At 41.2% G+C, this 17,576-nt stretch overlaps 1 protein-coding gene across 4 annotated transcripts in view; it reads right to left on the bottom strand.

The window, feature by feature from the left end:
• The window catches only part of SOAT1 (sterol O-acyltransferase 1), a 70,131-nt gene that overhangs the window by 16,633 nt on the left and 35,922 nt on the right, over positions 1-17,576 (bottom strand). For all 4 annotated transcript variants that reach the window (XM_043923638.1, XM_043923637.1, XM_043923636.1 and 1 more), the window contains one exon: positions 1,052-1,200. In XM_043923638.1, the coding sequence (XP_043779573.1) occupies positions 1,052-1,200 (149 nt within the window). The remainder of the gene's footprint in view (positions 1-1,051; positions 1,201-17,576) is intronic.

The raw sequence follows: 17,576 nt of genomic DNA, 5'->3' as shown, positions 1-17,576 counted from the left end.
ACAGGCTGACAACCACTCTTCCTTCTCCTAAATATTCCTAAGGACAAGACTCCAGCCATACTTTACTCAGTTCACATACTATTATTGATCTGCCCTCCAAAATGGCACTGATATTTATGATCCCTTGTGGCTCAGCTGGTAAAGAATCCGCCTGCCATGTTGGAGACCTGGGTTAGATCCCTGGGTTGGGAAGATCCCCTGGCAAAGGGAAAGGTTACCCACTCCAGTATTCTGGCCTGGAGAATTCCATGGACTATATAGTCCATAGGGTCGCAAAGAGTTGGACACAACTGAGTGACTTTCACAACAACAACCCCTAAAGTCTTCCAACAATCACCAACAGCCTCATGATATAAAAAGGTGCCTCCAGTTACTAAAATCTCCCATTTAGCATCTACCTCTATCATCTTCTTCAGGGTTTCTTGTAGTACCACTACTACTTCTGGTGACTCTCCTGATCAAAACTGTTCTCCAGAACAGCAGATTGACAGAGACCAGAGAGGTATAAAACCAAGGAAAGCACAAAATGGTAAATTAGCACACACTGGCCTTTGACAGCCCTCCCTTCCCTCTATGGCTCTGCGTGACTGACCAATAAGAATAACTACTTGCACTGTACTTTATTATGAGTACTGTACAGAGTACAACAGGGAGGCAGGATAATGATATAGGGAAGAGCACTGATGCTGGAGACAGACTCTGGGTTCAAATTCCCACTGTGTTATCTTGGACATTTAACTGCTCTGTGCTTCAGTTTCCCAAATTTGTAATATGCAGACAGTTATAGTATCTGCCTCATAGGGTCACTGTTTCATTTAAAGGTAAAGAATTCAACAAGTGCTGGCCATGTTATGAGTTAGTATAGTCTTAAATGAGGTATGCGTGTTTGTTATAATCCACATAGTAAGATGAAGAAACCCACCCTTCAAGAGGTTAAAACAGCAATATACAGCCAATAAAAGGTGATGCTAGGGTGTGAACCCAGGCATTTTCCCATTGAGCTGTACTAGAATCTACGTGTGCATTAAAAGAAACTATTATTTGTACTTACTTAGCTCGGTGGTTGTTGTCTCCCTCAAAAATAGAAAAGGATGTGAGAGCACAACCACCATTGTCTAATGATGCAGATTTTTCAATGAGACTGGTCACAAAATCATCAAAGTGACTGCCAACTTCCTTCATAAAAAAGGGCTTCAATTCCTAGAATTTTAAGACAAAGAAAACCATTAAGAACTAACTAGTTTATGAGTTGTTAACATTTTTTAAAGGGTTCTCTGATGGGTTTTTTTTTTTCTGGCTGTACGGTACGGGATGTGGGATCTTAGTTCTCCGACCTGGTTCCCTAAAGGGTACTCTTAAACAGAGCTGATGAAAAGAAATCCATGTTAAATGAATTCACAGGAGTAAAAACAGAAGAGTGACTTCTATATACATCTGAACTGTAGTTTCAGAAACTGCTACTGAAAAAGCAACATGATGATTTATGTCTACTAAATGAACTCCTAAGGAAACGGCAACCCACTCCAGTACTCTTGCCTGGAAAATCCCATGGACGGAGGAGCCTGGTAGGCTACAGTCCATGGGGTCGCAGAGTCAGACACGACTAAATGAACTCCTCTGAATGACATATAAAACCAAAATGACAGAAATGCTAAAAATAACAGTATTTTCTTCTCTTCAAATTTTTATATGGAAAACAAAGTAAAAATTCAATATTATGTCACCATTATACAATTTTAAGTCCCCTTGCTTTTCAAGCAACCCCTTCAGTGCCAAGTACCCAGTGTTTATAAGTCATGTCATTACTGTATGATACCAACATTTATACAGTATTTATTCCTACCTCCATAGCTATATATTTATCTACTCTATAACACATACATTTATAACAGAATTGTTATACATTTTAACACCTCAAAACTTACAAATTCAGAGTTTTCGAAAAGTATTAGCCAAAAAAATTTCTTCAAATTACAATAGGCCACCTACTGTGGATGCATGCTCAAATTGTAAATTGCGGTATTTTTAAACTGGCAGGACTCATCTATACAAAGAAAAACAAAGTATTACTTACTAATTTCTCCAAGAAAAAAAAATGCTCTCTCTTCTAATTATATTAGTTAGGTTGAGCCTAAAATATCTGAAGTAGCCTTTTTTCTGGATTCTGTTTTTGCTTTCTGGATTGTTTTGTTTGATTTGGTTTTAATATTTATTTGGCTGCATAGGATCCCAGTTGTAGCACACAGGATCTTCTTCCTTGCATTGTGCAGGATCTTTCGTTGTGGTGCATGGACTATCTAGTTGTGGCATGCGGGCTCAGCAGCTGAGGAGCACTGGCTTAGTTGCTCCACGGCATGTGGGATCCTAGTTCCCCAACCAGGGATCAAACCCCACGTCCGCTGCACTGAACCACTAGACCATCAGGAAAGTCCTGGACTCACCAAGTCCTTTAAAAGCAAAGCCTTAAAATATTAATGTATCTAATGGAACTATGTGAAAGCTTTTCAAACTACTTTCTCCCAGAGTTCTCAAATGTTTGGGGCGGGGGGCGGGGTGGGGAGAGGTCTTGGGCAGTGAGAATACACTGAAATCCCAGCCTATCAGGACAGTGAAACTGAGCAGGATCCTATGGGGCTCCTGAGTACAAAAGTCTTTCTGTTTCTTGTTTGCAGGAAACAGGTTTCATTCAGCCTCCTTGACCTTCCTTACAAAGGGTAGGTTCAAACAGTGGCTAATCAGGGAAGGAATGGAATGCAAAAACAAGGGAGGAGCACTGAAGAAACCACAGTGCAGGGACTTCCCTGGAGTCCAGTGGTTTATACTGCTTGCGCTGCAAGGGGCATGGGATCAACTCCTGGTCATTCTTGGTCAGGGAGCTAAGATCCCACAAGCCATGAGAAAGTGAAGTTGCTCAGTCATGTCCGACTCTTTGCAACCCCATGGATTGTAGCCTACCAGGCTCCTCCGGCCACGGAATTTTCCAGGCCAAGAGTACTGGAGTGGGTTGCCATTTCCTTCTCCAGAGGATCTTCCCCACCCAGGGATTGAAACCAGGTCGCCTGCATTGTTGACAGTCACTTTACCATCTGAGCCATCAGGGAAACCAATCAGAAGGAAGCCATAATCTGTAGCCCTCACCCCAAATTCTGCCTGTGAAAACTTACCACAAACAATCACAAAGTTTGGGATTTTTGAGCACAAGCCACATGTTCTCCTTGTATGCCCCTGCAATAAATCTTTTTCTGCTTCAGACTCTTAACATTTCAGTTTATCTGGCCTCACTGTTCATCAGGCACACAAACTTTGCTCAGTAATAATAGCTGATGGAGATGGAAAATATGAGATATACACATATGAATGACACACAGTAGACTACCCGTCACCTGAGCAACATAACGATTAGTGAAAAGACTCAAAGAACATCCAAAAATTTAGCAAAGAAAGCAGAGCAGAGATGACTGAAAATGCCTTTTCTAGCAGAATGTTAAACTAAAACCTTTATAAAGACCCCAGTGAGTAGGACTTAAGATTGGAAAGTGAGTGGAAGAGACAAGATGATGAAAAACAGAGAAAGAGGAAAGTATTAGACAAAACAGGAAATGTGAATGATGTTGGTTGGTTTTGTTAGGGGAAATACTGACTGAAACTGCCCACCTGGGCCAGGCAAGATAGCAGTCACTTGCATGAGTTATCTTAACAACAGGAGATCCTGGTAAGGAATGTGGAACTGACAAGCTATTCAAAGTGAAGTCGCTCAGTCGTGTCTGACTCTTTGTGACCCCACAGACTGTAGCCTACCAAGCTTCTCTGTCCATGGGATTTTCCAGGCGAGAATACTGGAGTGGGTTGCCATTTCCTTCTCCAGTCAAGCTGTTAGGTTAGTGCAAAAGTAATTGTGGTTTCAGACCGTGACTTTTAAATCATTATAACTAGGCTCAATCACATCTTTATTATCAAAATAGGAACCATTACAACCAACATATTTTTGCCAATGAGAAAAGTTTGTTGATTCCTGTAGCATAAAAATCTGTGCTTCGGGATTCGATGAACTCTTGGAAAGCATTTTCTGTCTCCTGCTGGATGTAGAAGTGTTTTCCCTGCAAAAAGTTGTCCAAATGCTTGAAGAAGTGGTAGTCGGTCGGTAAGAGGTCAGGTGAATACAGTGGATAAGACAAAACCTTGTAGCCCCATTAGTTCAACTTTTGAAGTGTTGGTTGTGTGACATGCAGTTGGGCATTGCCATGGAGAAGAATCGGGCCCTTTCTGTTGACCAACACTGGCAGGAGGCGTTGCAGTTTTTGATGCATTTCATTGATCTGCTGAGCATACTTCTCAGATGTAATAGGTTTGCTGGAATTCAGAAAGCTGTAGTGGATCAGATCAGCAGCAGACCACAAAACAGTGACTATGACCTTTTCTGGTGCAAGTTTGGCTTTGGGAATTGCTTGGAAGCTTCTTCTGGTCCAATCACTGAGCCATCACTGCTGGCTGTCATATAAAATTCACTTTTTGTCCCACATCACAATCCAATCAAGAAATGGTTTGTTGTTGCTGCACAGAATAAGAGAAAATGGAACGATATTTTTGATTTGTGGTCAGCTCATGAGGCAAAACCTTATTGAGTTTTTTCACATCTCTCCAATTTGCTTCAAATGCGGGATGACCAAAGAATGGTTGAGGATGACGTTGAGTTCTTTGGCAACTTCTTGTGTAGTTTTAAGACGATCAGCTTCAATGACGGCTCTCAATTGGTCATTTTCAACTTCCGATGGCCACCCACTGCAATCTTCATCTTCAAGGCTCTCATCTTCTTTGCAAAACTTCTTGAACCACCACCACACTGTACATTCATTACATGTACACTGTACATTCCTGGGCTACATGTGTTGTTGATGTTGTGAGTTGTCTCTGATTCTCATGACCCATCCTGAACTCGAGTAAAAAAATTGTTCAAATTTGCTTTTTGTCTAACATCATTTCCCAGTCTAAAATAATTATAAAATACACAGCAACTAGTAAGTCATTAGTTTAAAAAAAAAAAAGCAAGAAATGCACATTAAAATGATGTATAACACAGCTACATTTATTTAAGAATGTATTCCAGGGAGGAGCCAAGATGGTGGAGGAGTAGGACGGGGAGACCACTTTCTCTCCTACAAATTCATCAAAAAAATAACTGAACGCAGAGCAAACTTCACAAAACAACTTCTGATCGCTAGCTGAGTAGCTGAGGTCATCAGGCGCCCAGAAAAGCAGCCCATTGTCTTCGAAAGGAGGTAGGAGATAAAAAGTGAGACAAAAGAGCTAAGGACGGAGATCCATCCCGGGAAGGGAGTCTTAATAGAGAACGTTTCCAGACACCAGGAAACCCTCGCACTGGCGGGCCTGGGGGAAGTGTTTGAATCTTGGAGGGCAACCTGACTTGGAGAGAAACAATAAATAAAACCCACAGATTACGAGCCTAAAAGCAACTCCCAGCAGAAAAGTACCCCAGACCCCCGCATCCGCCACCAGCAAGTGGGGGCGGAATGGAGAGGAGCGGCCGGCATTGCTTGGGGTAGGGTCCGGGCCTGAGTGCCCTGAGGACAATCGGAGGGAGCTTTTGTGAGTTGCCAACTTGAACTGTGGGAGAGCAAAAGAGAGAGAGAAAATTAACCGGCCCGAACACACTGCCGGCCGTTCGCAGAACAAAGGGACCGAGAAAGTCCAGAGAAGAGCTCGCAGGCTGCGGACCGGCCCAGCCCCGCTGGAGGCAGGAGGCAGGGGGGAGTGGAGGGGAAGGGGGCAGGCTCGGCACCAAGGACCACATGCCCTGCCGCACTACAAACAGGCCCCCAGTTTCTAATCAAAGACCTCCTGAGATTCTGGATGGTCGACATCCGCCGGGAGGGTCGCGGCGAGACACAGGGCGCAGGCACCCGACCGGCGCAGGCGGGGACTGGAGCTGGGGACGCGGAGGGCAGAAGGCGCGCGCACCCAATGGCGCCGGCGGAAACTGAGACTGGGACCGCGGAAGGGAGTGGGCGCACCGCACCCGGGGAGAGTGCACCCGTCAAGCCCCTGGCTGCCTGGACCGCTCTGACGGGGAAGGCACAAAGAGCAGGCACAGCTTTTTGTTCCGCGCTTTTGTGGAACACCCTAGGGCTGGAACCGCGTGCAGCGCGGGGCGCGCTCCATATAGAGCAGCCGGGAGCCTGAGCAGCGCAGACAGAGAAAGCAGCGCCAGCCCCTCCCGGCAGCGCGACGGAACTAGCTACCCAAATAAGAGTCCACCTCCGCCCGCCTGTGTCAGGGCGGAAATGAGGCTCTGAAGAGACCGGCAAACAGAAGCCAAATAAACAAAGGGAACCACTTCAGAAGGGACTGGTGCAACAGATTAAAATCCCGGTAGAAAACACCGACTACACCGGAAGGGGCCTGTAGATATCGAGAAGTGTAAGCTGGAACGAGGAGCTATCTGAAACTGAGCTGAACCCACACTGACCGCAACAGCTCCAGAGAAATTCCTAGATATATTTTTACTTTTTTTTTTTTAAGTAAGGAAAAAAAAATTTTTTTTCTTTTTTCTTTTATTTTCCTTTAAAATTCCCTATTACTCCCCCATTACTCCTTAACTTTCATTTTCATAGATTTTTACGATTTTTTAATTAGGGAAAAAAATTTTTTTTTTCCTTTTTCTCTTCTATTTTTCTTTTTCTCTTATTTCTTTTAAAGTCCTCTAGTACTCCTCTACTACTCCTTAATTTTCATTTTCAATACACTATAACCTTACCAAAAAAAAAGCAGCCCTATGTTTAAACTGAACTTCATATATATTTCTAAAATTTTTTGTGTGTGTTTTGGTTTTTGTTTTTAATATAGTATTTTTAAGAGTCTAACCTCTACTCTAGATTTTTAATTTTTGTTTTTCAGTATATGATATAAATTGTGAACATTTAAGAATCCAATATTCAGTTCCCATTTTTATTCAGGATTGTGTTGATTATTCTCTCCCAATCTTGACTCTGTTTTCTACCTCAGAACACCTCTATTTCCTCCTTTCCCCTTCTCTTCCCAATCCAATTCTGTGAATCTCTGTGAGTGTCTGGGCTATGGAGAACACTCTGGGAACAGACAACTGCGTAGATCTGTCTCTCTCGAGTCCCCCTTTTTCTCCTCCTGCTCATCTCTATCTCCCCCCACCCCACCCTTCTTCATGTAACTCTGTGAACCTCTCTGGGTGTCCCTAACTGGGGAGAATCTTTTCGCCATTAACCTAGAAGTTTTATTATCAGTGCTGTATAGTTGGAGAAGTCCTGAGACTACAGGAAGAATAAAACTGAAATCCAGAGGCAGGAGACGTAAGTCCAAAACCTGAGAAAACCAGAAAACTCCTGACTACATGGAACTTTAAGTAATAAGTGACCATCCAAAAGCCTCCATACCTACACTGGAACCAACCACCACCCAAGAGCCAATAAGTTTTAGAGCAAGACATACCACACAAATTCTCCAGCAACACAGGAACATAGCCCTGAACGTCAACATACAGGCTGCCCAAGGTCACACCTAACACATAGACCCATCTCAAAACTCATTACTGGGCACTCCATTGCTCTCCAAAGAGAAGAAATCAAGTTCCACGCACCAGAACACCGATGCAAGCTTCCCTAACCAGGAAACCTTGACAAGCCAATCGTCTAACCCCACCCACTGGGTAAAACCTCCACAATAAAAAGGAACCACAGACCTCCAGAATACAGAAAGCCCACTCCAGACACAGCAATCTAAACAAGATGAAAAGGCAGAGAAATACCCAACAGGTAAAGGAACATGAAAAATGCCCACCAAGTCAAACAAAAGAGGAGGAGATAGGGAATCTACCTGAAAAAGAATTTAGAATAATGATAATAAAAATAATCCAAAATCTTGAAAACAAAATGGAGTTACAGATAAATAGCCTGGAGACAAAGATTGAAAAGATGCAAGAAATGTTTAATAAAGACCTAGAAGAAATAAAAGAGTCAATTAAAAATGAATAATGCAATGAATGAGATCAAAAACACTCTGGAGGGAACCAAGAGTAGAATAACAGACACAGAAGATAGGATAAGTGAGGTAGAAGATAAAATGGTGGAAATAAATGAAGCTGAGAGGAAAAAAGAAAAAAGGATCAAAAGAAATGAGGACAACCTCAGGGACCTCTGGGACAATGTGAAACGCCCCAACATTCGAATCATAGGAGTCCCAGAAGAAGAAAACAAAAAGAAAGGCCATGAGAAAATACTCGAGGAGATAATAGCTGAAAACTTCCCTAAAATGGGGAAAGAAATAGCCACCCAAGTCCCAAGAAACCCAGAGAGTCCCAAACAGGATAAACCCAAGGCGAAACACCCCAAGACACATATTAATCAAACTAACAAAGATCAAACACAAAGAACAAATACTAAAAGCAGCAAGGGAGAAACAACAAATAACACACAAAGGGATTCCCATAAGGATAACAGCTGATCTATCAATAGAAACCCTCCAGGCCAGAAAGGAATGGCAGGACATACTGAAAGTAATGAAAGAGAATAACCTACAACCTAGATTACTGTATCCAGCAAGGATCTCATTCAAATATGAAGGAGAATTCAAAAGCTTTACAGACAAGCAAAAGCTGAGAGAATTCAGCACCACCAAACCAGCTCTTCAACAAATGCTAAAGGATCTTCTCTAGACAGATAATGCAGAAAGGGTGTATAAACGTGAACCCAAAATAACAAAGTAAATGGCAATGGGACCACATCTATCAATAATTACCTTAAATGTAAATGGGTTGAATGCCCCAACCAAAAGACAAAGACTGGCTGAATGGATACAAAAACAAGACCCCTATATATGCTGTCTACAAGAGACCCACCTCAAAACAAGAGACACATACAGACTAAAAGTGAAGGGCTGGAAAAAAATATTTCACGCAAACAGAGACCAAAAGAAAGCAGGAGTCGCAATACTCATATCAGATAAAATAGACTTTCAAATAAAGGATGTGAAAAGAGACGAAGGACACTACATAATGATCAAAGGATCAATCCAAGAAGAAGATATAACAATTATAAATATATATGCACCCAACATAGGAGCACCGCAATATGTACGGCAAATGCTAACGAGTATGAAAGAGGAAATTAATAGTAACACAATAATAGTGGGAGACTTTAATACCCCACTCACAACTATGGATAGATCAACTAAACAGAAAATTAACAAGGAAACACAAACCTTAAATGACACAATGGACCAGCTAGACCTAATTGATATCTATAGGACATTTCACCCCAAAACAATCAACTTCACCTTTTTCTCAAGTGCACACGGAACCTTCTCCAGAATAGATCAGATCCTGGGCCATAAATCTGGTCTTGGAAAATTCAAAAAAATTGAAATCATTCCAGTCATCTTTTCTGACCACAGTGCAGTAAGATTAGATCTCAATTACAGGAAAAAAATTGTTAAAAATTCAAACATATGGAGGCTAAATAACACGCTTCTGAATAACCAACAAATCATAGAAGAAATCAAGAAAGAAATCAAAATATGTATAGAAATGAATGAAAACGAAAACACAACAACCCAAAACCTATGGGACACTGTAAAAGCAGTGCTAAGGGGAAGGTTCATAGCATTACAGGCTCACATCAAGAAACAAGAAAAAAGCCAAATAAATAACCTAACTCTACACCTAAAGCAATTAGAGAAGGAAGAAATGAAGAACCCCAGGGTTAGCAGAAGGAAAGAAATCTTAAAAATTAGGGCAGAAATAAATGCAAAAGAAACTAAAGAGACCATAGCAAAAATCAACAAAGCTAAAAGCTGGTTTTTTGAAAAAATAAACAAAATTGACAAACCATTAGCAAGACTCATTAAGAAACAAAGAGAGAAGAACCAAATTAACAAAATTAGAAATGAAAATGGAGAGATCACAACAGACAACACTGAAATACAAAGGATCATAAGAGACTACTACCAGCAGCTCTATGCCAATAAAATGGACAACTTGGATGAAATGGACAAATTCTTAGAAAAGTATAACTTTCCAAAACTGAACCAGGAAGAAATAGAAGATCTTAACAGACCCATCACAGGCAAGGAAATCGAAACTGTAATCAAAAATCTTCCAGCAAACAAAAGCCCAGGACCAGATGGCTTCATAGCTGAATTCTACCAAAAATTTAGAGAAGAGCTAACACCTATCTTACTCAAACTCTTCCAGAAAATTGCAGAAGAAGGTAAACTTCCAAACTCATTCTATGAGGCCACCATCACCCTAATTCCAAAACCAGACAAAGATGCCACAAAAAAAGAATACTACAGGCCAATATCACTGATGAACACAGATACAAAAATCCTTAACAAAATTCTAGCAAATAGAATCCAACAACATATTAAAAAAATCATACACCATGACCAAGTGAGCTTTATCCCAGGAATGCAAGGATTCTTTAATATCCACAAATCAATCAATGTAATACACCACATTAACAAATTGAAAGATAAAAACCATATGATTATCTCAATAGATGCAGAGAAAGCCTTTGACAAAATTCAACACTCATTTATGATTAAAACTCTCCAGAAAGCAGGAATAGAAGGAACATACCTCAACATAATAAAAGCTATATATGACAAACCCACAGCAAGCATCACCCTCAATGGTGAAAAATTGAAAGCATTTCTCCTGAAATCAGGAACAAGACAAGGGTGCCCACTCTCACCACTACTGTTCAACATAGTGTTGGAAGTTTTGGCCACAGCAATCAGAGCAGAAAAAGAAGTAAAAGGAATCCAGATAGGAAAAGAAGAAGTGAAACTCTTGCTGTTTGCAGATGACATGATCCTCTACATAGAAAACCCTAAAGACTCTTCCAGAAAATTACTAGAGCTAATCAATGAATATAGTAAAGTTGCAGGATATAAAATTAACACACAGAAATCCCTTGCACTCCTATATACTAACAATGAAAAAACAGAAAGAGAAATTAAGGAAACAATACCATTCACCATTGCAACAAAAAGAATAAAATACTTAGGACTATATCTACCTAAAGAAACAAAAGACCTATACATAGAAAACTATAAAACACTGATGAAAGAAATCAAAGAGGACACAAACAGATGGAGAAACATACCGTGTTCATGGATCAGAAGAATCAATATTGTCAAAATGGCTATTCTACCCAAAGCAATCTATAGATTCAATGCAATCCCTATCAAGCTACCAACGGTATTTTTCACAAAACTAGACCAAAGAATTTCACAATTTGTATGGAAATACAAAAAACCTCGAAAAGCGAAAGTAATCTTGAGAAAGAAGAATGGAACTGGAGGAATCAACCTGCCTGACTTCAGACTCTACTACAAAGCCACAGTCATCAAGACAGTATGGTATTGGCACAAAGACAGAAATATAGATCAATGGAACAGAATAGAAAGCCCAGAGATAAATCCATGAACCTATGGACACCTTATCTTTGACAAAGGAGGCAAGGATATACAATGGAAAAAAGACAACCTCTTTAACAAGTGGTGCTGGGAAAACTGGTCAACCACTTGTAAAAGAATGAAACTAGAACACTTTCTAACACCATACACAAAAATAAACTCAAAATGGATTAAAGATCTAAATGTAAGACCAGAAACTTTAAAACTCCTAGAGGAGAACATAGGCAAAACACTCTCCGACATAAATCACAGCAAGATCCTCTATGACCCACCTCCCAGAATATTGGAAATAAAAGCAAAACTAAACAAATGGGACCTAATGAAACTTAAAAGCTTTTGCACTACAAAGGAAACTATAAGTAAGGTGAAAAGACAGCCCTCAGACTGGGAGAAAATAATAGCAAATGAAGAAACAGACAAAGGATTAATCTCAAAAATATACAAGCAACTCCTGAACCTCAATTCCAGAAAAATAAATGACCCAATCAAAAAATGGGCCAAAGAACTAAACAGACATTTCTCCAAAGAAGACATACAGATGGCTAACAAACACATGAAAAGGTGCTCAACATCACTCATTATTAGAGAAATGCAAATCAAAACCACAATGAGGTACCATTACACGCCAGTCAGGATGGCTGCTATCCAAAAGTCTACAAGCAATAAATGCTGGAGAGGGTGTGGAGAAAAGGGAACCCTATTACACTGTTGGTGGGAATGCAAACTAATACAGCCACTATGGAAAACAGTGTGGAGATTTCTTAAAAAACTGGAAATAGAACTGCCATATGACCCAGCAATACCACTTCTGGGCATACACACTGAGGAAACCAGATCTGAAAGAGACACGTGCACCCCAATGTTCATCGCAGCACTGTTTATAATAGCCAGGACATGGAAGCAACCTAGATGCCCATCAGCAGATGAATGGATAAGGAAGCTGTGGTACATATACACAATGGAATATTACTCAGCCATTAAAAAGAATTCATTTGAATCAGTTCTGAGATGGATGAAACTGGAGCCCATTATACAGAGTGAAGTAAGCCAGAAAGATAAAGAACATTACAGCATACTAACACATATATATGGAATTTAGAAAGATGGTAACGATAACCCTATATGCAAAACAGAAAAAGAGACACAGAAGTACAGAACAGACTTTTGAGCTCTGTGGGAGAAGGTGAGGGTGGGATGTTTCAAAAGAACAGCATGTATATTATCTATGATGAAACAGATCACCAGCCCAGGTGGGATGCATGAGACAAGTGCTTGGGCCTGGTGCACTGGGAAGACCCAGAGGAATCGGGTGGAGAGGGAGGTGGGAGGGGGGGATCGGGATGGGGAATACGTGTAACTCTATGGCTGATTCATGTCAATGTATGACAAAACCCACTGAAATGTTGTGAAGTGATTAGCCTCCAACTAATAAAAAAAAAAAAAAAAAAAAAAAAAAGAATGTATTCCAATATCAAATGGCAAAGTCCAACAATGCAAAACCGCAACTACTTTTGCACCAATCTAATACTACCAACCAGAAGAATTCAGGAAAGGTCACAAAGAGAAAGGAGATGCCAGTCCATATGTCCTACCAACTTCCCAGAATGCCCACTCGAATCCATCTTGGCTGAGTGTTACATGTACCACCAGGAAGGACCCTGAGTCATAGACATCCTGGAAACTAATCCCACTACCATAAAACCTGAGTCGGCGAGCCACACAGCAGGGCAGTTCTCCTGGGTTCCCTCACCCTCCTGCTCTCCACCTGGGTGCTCCTTCCCAATGAAGTCTCTTGCCTTCTCAGCACATGTGTCTTCTCAGACAATTCATCTCCCAGTGTCAGACAAGAGCCCATTCTCGGGCCCTAGAAAGGGTTCCCCTTCCTGCTACAGTTTTAAGGACAAAACATAGAGAACCTATGTCCCCTGGAAGAAATAAAGAGTTTTATAAAATTACTTGTTCACATTAAGGTTATTCAAATAGTATTTTTAGTTTCTTTTGCTTGTTTCATTTCAATTACATGCCCCTCTTCATTCTGAAATTTTTCAATAGGTATGATGCTTCCCCAACTAAAAACAAAACACTCAAAAAAGTGACACACACACAAAAAAAAGGTTCTTTTCTCATTAAACCCTATTAATGCTTTTGCACTCGCACAGAGTCGGACACAACTGAAGCGACTGAGCAGCAGCAGCAAAAAAACTGAACTGCTTAATTAATCAAGGGTTTTTTCCAACTACCAAAATGTTGTCCAACGCAGAAATATACTGAAAGAGAGGAAAGGAAAGAATTCATTCATTCCACTGAGTGCTGGGTACAGTTCTGGGCACTGTTGGGGCACTGCTTGTAGCACTGGTGAGAGATGGCAGTGAACAAATTCTAGTCCCTGTCCGCAGGGAACTTAAAATTCCAACGAGGGTAAACAGGACATACAGTATGCCAGACGGTGTTAAGGCAAGAAATAAAGAGGGACTCAGGGAAAGAGGGTTTTATTTTTCATAGAGAGGTCAGGGAAAGCCTCAAAGATTAAGATGACATTTGAGACGATCTGTCGAAGGAAAAAGTGCAAGTTAGTTGATTTATATGTGGGAAAAGTACCAGAAAGAAAAAAGCATACATGTAAAAAGGCCTGAGGCAGGAACACCCTTGACATGTTTGTGAAATAGCAAGGAAACAGGACATCATAGTTGAAGCAAAACAGTGATGAGAGTTGAAGTCAGAAAAGAAGGGGAGGGTGGCAGGAGAGGGGCTAAACCATTTCTGGTCTTAACACTTTACCCCCTACTCATTTCAGTTCACTGAAATCTTACTCAGCATTACAAAAAGAAGCCTGGGATCTTGAGATGTGGTAATGAGTAATTAAGCCATTTCTTTTCACTAGATTCATCATACCCTGGAATCAGGACCCTTCTCAATTAAGTACTGGGTTAAGTAAGTCCAGAAGCATGGGCGGGGGGTACACATCATGTGTGTTACAAAGGTATCAGTAAAAGCTGCTGAAATCAGGTCTTAATCTACCTAACTCAACTTAAACATACTCAGTCAGCTTCTCAAGGCACGAACTCTGTACCTTAGTCACATCTTGCCCACAGATCAGTTGTTGCCACACATGCCAAAAAACTTGCAACTTCCAAAGACTATAGCAGTCTCCTTATCCTCACCCTCCTTGGCAATCAGACCATTCTCGTTCACATTCCTTTTCCCCTTATACTCCAAAACTTCTACTATAAACAAAGAATGCTGCCCACCATTCCAGTTCTATAAGGATCAAGCTACAGGCAGTGCAGTCACCCTGTCCACAGCCCCCCGCTGCCCCCGGGAGAATTCAGAATGGAGAAAAACTCTGTGCTTTGGATATGCAGACTCCTAAACAGTAAGCTGATTGGCAGTAATCTTTCTATGCCTGACTATATGTTTTTCCCAGGCAAAAATAACATACACACACACACACACACACACACACACACACACACACCTCCTGATTTCTCTCCTGCTTCTTTTGAACACTCCCCTAACAGTCACTGAGAGACTATTTCCTGGGCTTCAGGGTCCCTGAATAAGGTTCCTGAAACAAACTTAACTCACTTTTACATTCTGAGTTACTCTTTCAGTGGAAGTGAAACAAAGCAGGACCCTGTGGGACCCTTCCAGGTATAAAAGCATTTCTGTGTCCCCTATTTCTTAGCTGAAGGAAAAAGGTTTGAGCCTCCTAAACCTTCTCTGCATTCCAAAGAATGGATTCATACTAATTAGATGTTACTAATGCAGAAACACACAAATTAAAAGATGCTTGCTCCTTGGAAGAAAAGCTATGATCAACCTAGACAGCATATTAAAAAGCAGAGACATTACTTTGCCAAAAAGGTCTGTACAGTCAAACTACGCTTTTTCCAGTAGTCATGTATGGATGTGAGAGTTGGACCACAGAGAAAGCTAAGCGTCGAAGAATTGATGCTTTTGAACTGTGGTGTTGGAGAAGACTCTTGAGAGTCCCTTGGACTGCAAGGAGATCAAACCAGTCAATTCTAAAGGAAATCAACCCTGAATATTCATCAGAAGGGCTGATGCTGAAACTTCAATACTTTGGCCACCTGATGCAAAGAGCCAACTCATTAGAAAAGAACTTGATGCTGGAAAAGACTGAAGGCAGGAGGAGGAGGGACGACAGAGGATGAGATGGTTGGATGGCATCACTGACTCAGTGGACATGAGTTTGAGTAAGCTCCGGGACATAGTGGAGGACAGGGAAGCCTGGCGAGCTGCAATCCAAGGGGTCACAAAGAGTCAGACACGACTGAGCAACTGAACAACAACAATGCAGAAACAAAGAAAAAGCAGTCAAGATACATAGTTCAACAGTAAAAGAGTCCTTCCTGGTTCCTCCTCAAGGGATATAGTAAGGAGTAATATAATGGCTCAGATGGTAAACAATCTGCCTGCAATGTGGGAGACCTAGGTTTGATCCCTGCGTTGGGGAGATCCCTCAGAGAAGGGAATGGCTCCTCACTCTAGTATTCTTGCCTGAAGAATTCCATGGACAGAGGAGCCTGGGGAGGCTACAGTCCGTGGGGTCACAAAGAGTCAGTCAGTCAACTACTTTTCAACACATAACTAACTGATACATATCTTCAAATTGTTCTTCAGGAACAATTCCAGGTGGAAGACGGTAACTTCAGGCTCACACCGCAGACTGGTCCAACCAGAAGGTTGCTGATTTGAGGTTCCTGGAATAGCACCCTGTTACCTCTTTACCAGTCAATCAGAAGAAAGTTGCCACTCTATCGTTCTCTCCCCAAATGCTGCCCTGTCACCCCAAAAGTTGCCTTAAAAAATTCTTCCCTGAAAACCACCAGGAGTTCAGGTCTTTTGAGCACGAACCATACATTCTCCTTGTGCAGGCAGGCAGGGTAGAGAGTCCCCAGAGAAAGAAAACTAGGCATGGTTTTCTTGACAAAAGAGAAGCCATTTTTGGCCTTAAGAAATTTTGTGATGTAAGTCTGGTCACAATGCTTGCCCTTGAACAGGTCTCAGTAATTAAAGATCTTAAGGGAAGTAAGGGAATGCATGGAACAAAGGAAAAAGACTCAAAAAACAATAGTTCAACGATTAATCAATCCTAGTTCCTCCTCAAGGGATATACAATAAAACTTCCAGTTCAGCAGGAACTAAGGTCCTCACCAAGGTGGAAGCTGGAATAATGCTGACCTCTACTCAACTAAAGCTTCTGTTGACCTCTGGCCCAATTTTATGCTGAATTTTCTTCAGCTCAAGCCCCTTCATGAGTATGTATGTACCCTTAGGTTAAGACTTTCCAAATTTCGCTGTTGGAGAGACATTATTTTGGGAAAACCCCCAGAGTTCTCCAAGTAATAAGTCACTCTCCTGTTCTTTGCCCTGGTTGTGTCTTTTGGTTCAACAAACACCTACCAAGGAGAGAACCCAGTTTTTTGAGTAACACTTGCTTGGTCCTTGCAATAAACCTTTCTCTGCTCTAAACTCTGACATTTCGGTTTGTTTGGTTTCATAGTGCACCAGGCACACAAACTTGGGTTTGATAAAGGCATTTCTTAATGCTGATGACATAAAATGTACATTTTATGGCAAGACAAGATGGATCAAAGAAATTTTTTCTCTGCCTCTCCAAACCTCCTTTCCCTTTAGCATGTATTATGCACCTGCATTAACCTGACCTCCTTAGGAGATAACATACCTTCCTAATCTCCTCAAGGGTCACAACTCCTTCAGAGATAACCTTCCCTCTTAATCTTGGAAAGGGCCCCCATGACCCATAGTTCCCATGGGGGTTGTGCAAACTGTTAATAATGTCATTTAATGTACAGCCTCTGACTCAAAATGTAACTATCTATGACCTCTCATAGGTGGAACAGTTCTTAGAACTTTCTGAGAGGCTGTTCCCAGGTTATAATCCTCAATTTGGCTCAAATAAAAATTTTCATTTCTTTTTTAAAAGGACTTTCTAATTTTTTTCATCAACAATGCCTTTGTCCTCTTTCTCTGAGGAATTAAAGTTGATAGAAGCTGCTGCCACCCAGGACATAAGGAAGAACTCTATTGTGGACACTATCAAGTTTCTTTAGCCTCCTTCTTTC

This window comes from Cervus elaphus, chromosome 14 (genome assembly GCF_910594005.1).
Source record: "Cervus elaphus chromosome 14, mCerEla1.1, whole genome shotgun sequence".
Classification (NCBI taxonomy): domain Eukaryota; kingdom Metazoa; phylum Chordata; class Mammalia; order Artiodactyla; family Cervidae; genus Cervus; species Cervus elaphus.
Note: the sequence above shows the minus strand (reverse complement) of the source record. Positions and strands in the feature narration are given on the sequence as shown.